The 12,250-nt window shown below is 39.4% G+C and overlaps 1 protein-coding gene across 2 annotated transcripts; it reads right to left on the bottom strand.

Moving 5' to 3' along the window:
- Positions 1–2,500: 2,500 nt before the first annotated feature.
- Positions 2,501–12,250, bottom strand: LOC142446769 (olfactory receptor 52E8). 2 transcript variants are annotated; one of them, XM_075548511.1, is made up of 2 exons: positions 12,227–12,250; positions 2,501–3,418 (listed from the first exon to the last, which is right to left on the bottom strand). In XM_075548511.1, exons 1-2 carry the CDS (start codon positions 12,248–12,250, stop codon positions 2,501–2,503), a joined length of 942 nt encoding a protein of 313 aa, XP_075404626.1. The 2 variants fall into 2 exon arrangements, with proteins under 2 accessions (XP_075404626.1, XP_075404624.1); XM_075548509.1 differs by lacking the exon at positions 12,227–12,250 and having other exon boundaries at positions 2,501–3,442.

Genomic DNA, 12,250 nt, shown 5'->3' with positions numbered 1-12,250 from the left:
TTCAACTACCATGAATTCTTAAGTCTTCCAGTTACAGTTGTGTTTGAAGTAGAGCATTAGCTAGTGTCCCTACACATCCACTGTGCTATTTCTATTATAGCAACACCAGGTTGCTAACACAGTCACAAATGTGTCAAACTCAGGACTGTAATCCAAGGTTGTGTATTAAACACACTTCTTCCCATAACACAACTGAATGGTCTGTCATCTAGAAACAAAAATTCTCTTAGGGTACCATATGTAAGTAGCCTTCAAGAACAATGGCTATCTGCTCTCTGGATTTTATTTTACTTCCTGTTCAGTGTGGGGAGGTTTGGGATTAACTGCCCATGATGATTATAATTAGAAGCTTCTGGAAACTTCATGTGAATAAATCTGACCTTCAGGAAAATGATAGAAAAGATGAAATCTCTTCCCAAATGTGAACAGGAAATGCAAAAGAGAGGAAGCTATTATTAAACCCCAGTCTTCTGAAGGATCCATCTACATGGGTAATTCTATATCAGTAAATGCTACAGATGCAGGACCTCTGCCACTAAGAGACAGTTGGTTTTATTCGTAAGCAGTACCTCTCAATTTGAATCTCAATCAGAGACATAGTACATGCTTATCAATCAGATATTGACTTGCTATTCTGTTTTACCATACGCTTTGCCTCTTCCTGCTACATATTGCCTTCCCACTCTTCTTGCTATTTGTCGCCTTCTGTTCCCACTCCTGCTTCTTCTATTCTTAATTTAGTGATGTTAAATGTTTTAAGTGTGAAATAATATGCATCACACTGAGTCTCTTAAGAACAATAGAAATAACCTGTATGAGAAATAACCTGGCATTTTGTGATGCTTACCTATCTGACAGTTCGCTGAAGACAAAGTGGGTGCATAAGAAAATGTGGTGAAGAAGGATGATTGTGCCCGGTTATTAAAAATTATAGCTTCTGAGGTTTAAAGTCTTGAAGATAAACAAGCGGGCATCTAGCAGGGAAGTAACAAAGCCCACATGGGAGAACCACACCAGCCTGTGTGATCACGAGGTGTCAACAGGATCAGGTATCAGGCATCAGAAGACCCAAAACAAACAAATGTACTGAAACAAATTATTGGGGTGGGAGTGGAGACCCAAATCTCAACTGTAGACATTTGGACATTCCCTCACATAAGCGTCACAAAGAAAGAATGGGGCAGCCAGGATGCAGTATAGCACCGACAGAACACACAACATGCCTCTAGTTCTCTAATACTTCCTCCATCCCACTCTCATGACTCCAGTTCTACCTTGAAAATCTGGCTAAATCAGAGAATGTCCACAAGTACAGATAACAGCCCTCAACACACAGAATCCAGGACAGATAAACCCTTCAGGAATGGTAACGGGAGGAGTGATACCATGAGGGTAGGAGGAAGATAGGACGAGAAGGGGGAGAAACAGGGAATCGACTACAATAATCAATGTATAAACACCACTCTAGGGGTGATGAACAACAGAAACGTGGGCGGAGTGAGACAGCATACGGTGTAATATATGAATATATAACTTATCAGGTGTCCACGAGGTTTGGAGGGTGAGAAGGTAGGGACAAAAGAGGAACTGATTCTAAAGGGCTGGAGCATAAAGAAAGTGTTTGAAAACAGTGCTGGTGACATGTGTACAAATATGCTTGATTCAATTTATGTACGGATCGTTACAGGAGCTGTTAGAGCCCCCAATAAAATGATTTATTAATTAAAAATAGCAAAATTTCATATATTTTAAATTCTTAAAATCAATAAAAAGCACAACTGAACAAGCACTACAAAATGTCTACATTGGTGATAAACATAAAATGGTGTCAGATTTCCTTTTTATTAGGAAAATATAAATTAAAAGCACTGCAAACTACTACTAATACTGCTATTCACATACACACACTCGAGTTTTAGAAATAGACAAATAGTACAAGTTTAAGTGAGATTATGAAACTACTAGAACTGTCATACATGCTGAAGCAAATGTAAATTGACATGGACAGCTTGAAATTCGATTGACAGTATCTACCAAAGATTAGCTCATACATAATGTATGACCTATTTTCCACTTTAATGAATCTATTCAATTAGAAACACATATGTGTGCATCAAAATAACTACAAATAGAGTTAATATTTTATTAAAATTTCTGTTTCTTACTAACAATGACATTTGAATAGATCATTAGCCTACCTAAGTATGAACATCCCTATATCTTTAAAATAGGAAAAATTATATATACTTTACAGAACCATCTTGAGTAATAAAAAACACTTTGCTTGTGAAATCGTTTATATATGTGTATATGTTACAAATAACACTAATATTCTTAAACTCAAAGACACATTTCAATTGGTGGATAAATATTTTTATTGGTCTCAATATTCACTTTTGCTCTTCTACTTTTGAAAATCATATAATATAGTAGCTAGGACTAGTACCAACAATGGAAAACACATGAATTTTTAAGAGCAATCTTCCATGCCCCTCAGTGGTTAACTATCTTTCTTGAAGAAAATCTTTAGCACTCGCTCTCGAATCTGCTTAGTCTTCACCCCATAGATCACAGGGTTCAGGGCTGGAGGTACCACCACATATAAATTTGCTAAGAAGATATGTATATATTGAGGAACACTGTGGCCAAAACGGTGTGTCAGAAAAGAGAAAAATGCTGGCGTGAAAAAGGCTAAGATAACACCAATGTGAGAGCCACAGGTGTTGAGAGCTTTCAGGCGAGCTTCCCAGGAAGGCAGGTGGAAAACTGTATAGAGGATCCTAACATATGAGAGAATAATAAGGAACACATCCAATAATAAGAGAGAAATATTGCTAAGGCCAAACATAATATTTACTTTGATACTGGCACAGGCCAGGCGGGCAATGCCCATGTGCTCACAGTAAGTATGAGGGATGATGTGGTGCCCGCAGAAAGGCAGCCTCAGGAGGAGAAACACTAGAGGAAGCACCATGTACAGACTCCGCAGGACAGCAATGCCTGCGATGACGCTGATGAGTTTGCTGGTGAGAATCATGGTGTACCGGAGGGGCTTGCAAATGGCAACGTAGCGGTCGAAAGCCATGGCCACCAGCACAATGCTTTCCATGACTGTAAAAAAGTGAATGAAGAACATCTGGGAAAGGCAGCCTCCAAAAGATATATCCCTGAGGTTAAACCAGAAGATGCCCAGCATCTTGGGGACGGTGGCTGTCGACAATCCCATATCAATGGAATCCAACATGGCCAGGAAGTAGTACATGGGTTCATGGAGACTATTTTCAGTCCGGATCACAAAGAGGAGAGCAGCATTCCCCAAAAGTGCAACAAGATAGACAAATAAAAATGGAATTCCAATCCAGATATGTGCACTTTCCAGTCCTGGGATGCCCACTAGGATGAATGAGGAAGGATGAAACTGAGTGTCATTTGGAAAGAACATTCTTCCAGTCAAAAGTAGATGCCCAGCATATAAGAAACTGTTTTTGGTTTCCTCCATTGATTCCACTTCCTTCTTTCTCAGATTCCTGGTGAAATTTCAAATAACATTGTTATCTTTCATTCTTCTGACTCAAACAGGAATTGAAATACTGTAATCATATTTTTCTAACTCTACCCGAACATTTACTCAGCACCAACAATAGAGTCTGTCCTTCTCTGCTGCCACTTTCTCTAAATTCAAGATTAGGCATGAAGAAGGGAACAGAGAAAAATATCAAACAACCAGATAGAATTTCATAACCAGTCATATAGCCTGAAAAAATGGGAATTAAGGCCCAGAACTTATGTCTCTGCTTTTTGAAAACATATTTGTTTTGTGCTCATGATCATTTCTTGAGTATTCACAATGTCAACTGTTTCTCTATTTGAGAATGTAAAATTCTAAATATTTAACGTGATCAACACTTAGTGTATGGGTTTGTAAGTATGCTGATGTGGGGCATTATGTGTGTGTTATTGAATACTGAGTGGGCTGATTTTGAGAGCTGAAACAGTCTTTGTTAATTCATATGTCTGTAAAGAGTCTTCCATGTGAATGTTCTTAATTATTAAAGTTCCTTAAGTAAATGTTTCCGATAAGATAATTCAGTAATTTCAAAGTTAAATTTCAGAAAATAAACAAACCTAGATTCCATCCTACCTGGGTTTTTTGGGGAAATGTATCAGGTTTTTATAAATGGATAAAGTCAAATATAGTAAGATATTTGGCATCAAAATACTTTTGCATTTATGATGAAACAAAGGTTGGAATTTTGCTTGAATTTAGATTCGTATATTCTTTAAACGCACCACCAGGAAGCCTCACTTGTAAAGATACTGTCTAAAGATGGGCATGATGGAGAGAGGACCTAAATTTTCTAAGTGAGATAATGTTTGGTGTATGATGAAGAGAATAAGAAAGCACATCAGGAAGTCAACAGTTTACTTCCACTACTCTTCTATCCTAGCTTTAGTGTCTTAATGGATGCTACCTCTTTAGTTACACAGAAAGAACTATTTAAAAAGTTTGTTTTATAGCAGTCATCTAAACTACTGGGAAATTTTGAAATTACAGTTAATTAAAAGTAAGATTTGGGAGAATCATCACTGCATGATTTTTGTGAGTAAACGTATTTCTACAGAAAATGTTAAAGTAGTTGAATGTGATATGTACAATTGCATATAGAGTATGGTTCAAATTTGGCAGAATATTTGGAGGCTGAGGAAAGTAATAGTTGAGAAGTACACATAAGAGAAAAATGAAGTTCAATATATTCTAATTTAGCTCAAGACATGTGCCTAACATAGGGAGAAAGTGGACTGATTTGAAGCATATAAACAATCACAAAAATGAGAGCAATTTGGGAAATTCTCTTAGGTAGGTTTTGTGTGTGTGTGTGTGTGTTTGTACTTGGGTTATCAGGTTGGTATCTGAACTTAAGAGATGACAGTTGAAGTTCTTAATTTTATTTTTTATTGTAAAAATATGAAGAACATAGCATTTACCAATTTAGCATTATTCATGTGTAAAATTCAATACAGCCCATTACATAGATCGCAGTGTTCCCACAAACTACTAGAATAAGCATAAGATTCTCTACTTTCTCTTTAGTAGAAAATAAACAATGAAAATTCATGGGTATTCATCACAATTTATTCCATTAACGATTTAAGGCCTTCTGTATGTGTTAGTCCTGATAGGCAATGAATAAAAATTTGGATAAGATCTCTTATATCCCATCAAAAAGATTTATGTGCAGTAAGGGAGATAAAATTCCAGAGATGAAATTTAAAACCTGGATTCCAAATGTTATGGTTAGAGTACAAAGAAAATGTTACAGAAAAGATTAGGGTGAAGAAAAATTCATGGAAATGGTAGGTTTATGCTAAGAATTGAAGAGCAAGCATATATAAAGTTAAGAAATAAAATTTTATATCAGCTGGTGATAATAGCAAGGATAAGGAAGTACCGTGGTCAGTAAAAATATAAATAAGAATCTATTGTTCTTTGGATGATCTTATCTTGGAAGTCAGTGGATTTATTGATCCCCTCTATTGATGACCTCTCTATATACGCAATGTCTAATTAATTGAACTCATATGAAATGACGTATATGCAGCTATACACACATGTGTATATATATATAATTTGCACATACATTCCAATATAAATAAAAAATAGCTCACTTAGCCCTGTGTATTTTTCAGAAATATTTGAAAGCTTGTTTCCAAGTTGTTAACATTGCCCAAAGCAACTTTTCTTTAAGTATTATATAAATGTATACCAATTTATTTTTGCACAATGTATTCAGAGATCATCCCATTAGTGCTGGCTTTGGCAAGAAAACTGGATGCCAGTCCCTTCTAGTCCCTAAAAGAAAACAATACATTTTCAAAAATGCTATATTATAAAAAAACATAGGGTTTATGGGAAAAAATAGGCTAGAAAGCAAATCTCAAAAACATTTTCAATGTGTATGCATATAGTAAATATATCTATAGTAGATATACATAAATTTTACTATTTACCTATTCTAAACCTGTGACATTTCTAGAAAATAGAGAAACAATAGCTACACTGACATAAGAAATAGTGGTACATCACCTGGATCATTAGCTTCACTGTCCCTTTGTGTGACACTTTGCAGAATATATACATATATGTAGAAAAGCATGTGTTCCCTTGAGGTATTATCATTAAAGGGATGTGCTTGCTTCCTTCATTCTGTTTTCGTCTTTTCACTCACGTGGTCCTGCTTCTTTGCATGTTTCCTTGGCATTGCCCTTTCCTCGTCATCTCTTTCATGACATTTCACAGCCTTAAAGTAAACTCATCTTGGTCACTACTCTAAGAGTAGCATTTTGAACAAGCCCTGTGAATCTCTCTGGGACACTCAATGTTCTATGCATATGTAGATTGTTAGTATGATTCTGATTCCCCTGGGAATAAAATGGCAATTTATTTGAGACTTTGAAAACTAATTAATAGGCACAAGAGGATTCTCTTTTGCAATCTCTTTCTCCCTACACTGCCTGTTGTTGTGTGATTCAAGTTAATTCCACTCCAAAATGACCCGATAAGACAGGGCAGATCTTCCCCAAAGAGATTCAGAAATTGTAGTCATTATGGTCTTTATTTTCTCATGGAGTCACTGTGGGTTTGAACTACCAGGCTTTTGTTTAGCAGCCACGTGATTTAAGCATTTCACACGGCTCCTAAAACTAAGAATTTTTGCTGTCAGGCGCTGCCAACTTGGTTTCTAGTCATTGCAAGCGTCTGCAGTATAGACCTGAAGCACTGCTTGGTCCTAAACCATTCACACAGTCACTGATCTTCTTCAGCCTAGGGTGGCAGCCACGGTTTTAATCCATAATTCTAAAGCTCGTTCTCTTTGCTTACCATCTACCTACCAAGTCGAGATGGTACCATAAGAATTTTCCATAATTGCGTTTCTTTTACTAAATAGCACATTTCTTTAAAACCCAGTATTTGTATTATTTCTCCTTTCAAGGTTAAATTTCAAAGTTCTTAGTTTATGGGTGCTGGCCCAGTCATAGCCTCATGACCTTATTTATCAGTCCTCCTCTCTGGCATTTATCTAGAAACTCTTGCCCCTAGTCGTAGTAAAAGAGTCAAGCTCCCCATACACAGACCTCCTAGATACACTTTCCTTGTATTCAACCTCTACTCGTCTATTCCTTTCCCTTCACTTTTCACAGTATCCAGTCTGCATTTGATAGCCAGCGTGGTTGTTGCTGTACTTATCATTGTCATATGTTGGTCCTGATGGTACGTTGAGGATGTTATTTTGAGGACTAAGGTGCACCTGGCCCAAACCATAATTGCCCTGTATGCATGCCACATTGGACAATAAATAAGGAAGACCAGTGAAGACTGAGGCATTGGAATTGTGGTTCTGGAGAAGAGTATGGAAAGTAACATGGGCTGCTAAAAGGAAAAACCAATCTGTTTTGAAAGAAATACAGCCAGGGTGCTCCTTGGAGGCAAGATTAGGGAGACTTCCCCTTGAATACTTTGGGCATGTCCCTGGAGACCAGTCCCTGGAGAAGGACAACATGCTTCATGCCATGAAGTGCAGTGAAAACAGAAAGTCCCTCAAAGTGGTGGAGTGACACAGTGGCTGGACCGACACGGTGGCATCAAGCGTGGGAACAATTGTCAGGAAGGCACAGAATCAGGCAGTGCTTTGTTCCGTAGTCCAGAAGGTCGCTGTGGGTGGAACCCCGGGGGCACCTAACACCACCAGCAGCAGCAACAGGACTATCTATTCATTATTTTATTCCCAGTCTCTAGAACACAGTCTCAAGTAGTGTGGCAGTTTTAGTAAGACTTTTTTGTGCTGATAAATCCAAAGAATTATAATTGAAGTATCTACACCAACAGCAGTGAATGTTTTACCCCTAAATGACCTTTAAAAAGCTTCCTGCTCCCACAACCCGTTACAAACTCTTCCTTTTATGTTTTATTTTGCATATTACATTAATCAATCTCCACTTCACAACATGGGCAACAAATATAATAGTTGAGTTTTGAATTTCCCATTTATCTCACTGACAAATGGCGTATGCATATCATATAGTCAGAAAATATGTATTCCGTGAGTTATGAAATGTAGGTTCAACTGCTCTTTCTTAGAAGAAAGAGTTTGCTTTTGTCTGCGCATGATCAGTAACCCTAAGCCACCAAAAGACCAGAGAAAGACTAGCAGTTCCATGGTGGTAATATCAAAAGTCCTTAAGAAATCTCTGGGCAGTAGCAGGGATGATCCAAACACTGTGGCTCTGAGAAGGGAGTCAGGGGTTTCTGTCACTTGGTTGAACAAAGGTAGAATGGTATCAGAGGCCTAGACATCTAAGGCCGCTTTAGTAAGCGTTACATAAAAGTTACTTAGAAAATGAAATTCATCTAGCAGCAAGCAAAAGCATCACTGTACTGGGCCATGCAAAATCGGTTTTCCTCTGATCCACCCCTTGATGCTGGCTCTTATAATCTAATGCATCCTCCTCTTCTATGAGGCTACAAGGACCCCAACGGTCCTGGGGGTGACGCTGTAGATGGGGATTGCTGCAATTGGATGCAAGGCCCAGCAGCAATACAGGTAAATAGAAGAAAACAATCCTACACCCAAGAACAGACTAACCCCCAGCAAAAATCCCACCAGCGAGAGACAAAGGAGAAAAGTCAGGCGGCTACAGGAGAATACCCATTAGGTACATTCTGAGCCTCCATCTGCTCATTTGTGTTGACAAAAAAAATCAGTAATACTCTGGTGATAGTCGGTACAATGTTCACTTTTTACTACTGTACATGTCATAATAGGATCAATGCCAGCATATTGAGAGAGACTGGGTTCGGGAGAACCAGCTTCTTTATCTGAGTGGTTTGGGCAGTTCATAGGTCCATGCTTCTTATATTGCTGTCAGTCAGGACTTTTTAAACAAAAGTTCAGAACTTCAATTTGTCCTATGATTTTCACAGAGCAAAGGGAACAATTCAAACATAATCATACCAGTGGAAAAGATTATGATCCACCTAGCTTTTCCCATGGACTATTTCAGAGATTTTGATATAGAGTACTTAATTCCTGCAGCATAGGGAAATCCTAAAGAGCAGTGCCCTATCCTGTTATATGACAACGAATCACAACTAGCTGCTATCAGATGCCACCAGGGGCAAAATACAGCCCTACCATCATGTGAGGGTAATTATGTGGCAACCAATCAATAGCATTTGACTCTATCATCCATTGTCAGCAAAACACAGAGATCCGTCCACTTTTCAGACAGAGAACTTGGAAGGATACGATGGCCTATGGAGTTTTTCTCAGCTCAAAATACAGAGAGACTGTTACTCTACAGCACATCCTGTTCACGTACCCACCAACCAAGATATCTTAGAGGTGGTAAACGATATATCTTGGCTCTCTTTGGGAGACATTACAGTCTTTCGCCAAAAAAAGGGTTTCTGTGATGGTCTTGGCCCTTGAAAGGATAAGGTGTGCTTCCCCTTTCCTATTAGTCACAGAGGCTCCAACACACTTCTTAGGTTTCCCACAGTGACCCAATTAATTCCAGAGGGCAGGTCCACGGTCCAAGGCATTTCTTCAGCCCTTGAAGAATAAGGGTAGCAGTTCTTGAACCCAGTAGTTGTCTTTGTGGTGAACTGAGGCAAAGCTGAGTATCTACTCTATGCTATGAAGACACAGGCAGTCTTGAAGGTAAGAAAGCACAGCAGGACATACCTAGGACCAGAGAGACAGCTGATTAGTCGGTACCAAAACGGTTGACTCTCCTCTTAAAATCCCACACATGGCTTCCCCTCAAGTAATTAGAACAGTAACTGGCTTTTTCCCCTGGTATTTCCCCCTTTTTGGGCATTTTCCCTGACTAAGCACAGGATATGTACTGCCCCAAAAGGTCACCTGAGAGTTTGTGAGTAAAGGCACCTATTCTGTTTTATGCCAGAAAAGAAGACCCACTTCCACCCCTCATTCCATGCCATTATTTGAGACCAGATGAAGCACGACGATTGAGGCCCTCTGTCTGTCTGTATGTATGGTGGGTTCACACACTGGGTAGGTCAGTTCCTCCCCTCTTAGGACAAAGCAATCAACTCTCTTCTGGAATTAAGGCACATCAATCATGAAAAATGTGTACTTCCTGGTGCAAAATCCTGAGATGTTCAGAGGATCATGCTGCTATGCCTCTGGCGCCTGTGATGTCATTTGTATCACACTTAAAGGGTCACTTGAGATGCCATATATGTCATTGGGGGTCAAAGTCATGATGGAAGACAATCTATTAATTTCAAAATCTCAGGCAACACGTTAGCCCACCCCACCAGGAATTTTGCATGATGATACGCCTCCTGGTTCATCACTGCCTGTGTTCCCTTATGTATGTGTTTAGGATTATGTGGCACATTCTTTAGAAAATGGCATGAGCACATGGGAGATTTTGTACCACTGATAACAAATCAGTATATGTAGCTACCACGCCTGCCTGTTTAGTTTCTAACCAACAAGCACTATGGTATCCTTTTTACTGATGAATCCATTGGGTTACACTATTCTAACTTGTGCTGTAGCATCTGCTTCTTGGTTTCTCAGATGGATCAGTTAGGTCAGTAACTAAGATTTGTAGATGATCTCAGAAATCTTGATACAGGACTTGTCCATTATCTGCAAGTGATCTGTATGCCTTGGCTAGTCCACATAATTAACACTCAGATTACTGCCCAACTGTCTGCATAATGGGTTAGGAGAGAGCTTGTGGGTGATAACCATCCACGCAGTGCTAAATTCAGCCCATTAGGTGATCCTGATTCAAACAGATGGTACTATTAGAGGCTTGTATAACCACTACCATCCACAGGGGTGGCTTACAGGGTCTAGAGATATCAGTGCACCAGGCATCTGCTGGCAATGGCTTCTCTTCTCTTAGGTCACCCTTCTCTTAGAGAGGGCATATAGCTCTGGGTGCATGGTATCCTGTGCTGGGGATCCATCTTTACCTGTGGTTCTTCTTGTACCCAGAATCTTCACAGGTGTCACTGAACGCTTACACTTTGCAAAAACTCACTGTTAATCTTTCCCTTAGCCTCAATAGGCATATTTCTTTGCTAATCAACCAGATGGTCTCAAGCACTGTGCCATGTGGGATACACATGCCCTCCAAATCCTCAAAAGATTCATGACAGTCTGGATTTCTCCTGGTATCCAGGGTATGGAGGATTAGCTTGTACCTTGGTTTCAAGCAATACATGGGTCTTACCTGAATGGACAACCCTTTGATATCTTACTAATAGTCTCATCCTCTGTCCTCTTTAAAGGTTTCCTGGCTAGCCCTTCCGCCTTTAGATGTCACTAGAGCAATTAGGCAATCCTATAGAGAGCAATATCGTCAGCACTTATGATGTCATCAATGTAATGAATCCGATGGACAGCAATGAGAACAGAAGAACTGCACATGAAACACTAACAACTATCCTTCCTTGGGGGCTGTGTAAATGCCTCTAGAGAAGTAGGAAGAATGTTCATTGCTGCACCGCTCAAATAAGGAAAATTGGTTCTGAACAGAAAAAGCTAGAGAGGTGCTAACAAAAGCATTAGCTGCATTTAGCACTGCATGAAAATGTGTCCAGGTCTCCAGCAACACTTTCTACCAGAGATATACTGAGAATTGCTTTCATGATTTTTATATGCGGTTGGAAACTTTCCACAGAGAATCTGTGCCTATAAAGTCAATGATCAAGGCTGAAAGGGCAGTGGGGAGACTCAGCCTTGGAACCACTCGGGTTTTCCAAACATAAGGATGAACTGGTCAACCAGAGCTTGTTTGCTACTTGACCAATGTATTGGTTGGTCCAGGAATTTGCTAGTTGATCAATGTATTGTGATTTCTACATGGGATATCTGTGTCCCTTGTGGGCTCTAAACAGATGGTGACTTCTGTCCACCTCCTTAGTCCAGAGGAACTGACAGGATCTACCTAAAGGCAGGGGGCACTCTTTCACAGGCAGGGGATTAGGGCCATAGGTGCTGTTGCTTGACTTCAACTTTCCTTCAAGGTGATCCAGGGCTGCAGCTGATTATTAGCTATCTTTCTTACTTGAGCTGTCATCCTAGCAAGTGACACTTGGATTACTTTTAGGAAACCTGATAATATAGGGTCAGAGAAAATGAGAAAAATCCTCCAGGAGATAGATTGCTACAGTGGCTACAACAATGGATACAAGCATAACAACCAT

Source organism: Tenrec ecaudatus, chromosome 4 (genome assembly GCF_050624435.1).
Source record: "Tenrec ecaudatus isolate mTenEca1 chromosome 4, mTenEca1.hap1, whole genome shotgun sequence".
NCBI classification, from domain to species: Eukaryota; Metazoa; Chordata; class Mammalia; order Afrosoricida; family Tenrecidae; genus Tenrec; species Tenrec ecaudatus.
Note: the sequence above shows the minus strand (reverse complement) of the source record. Positions and strands in the feature narration are given on the sequence as shown.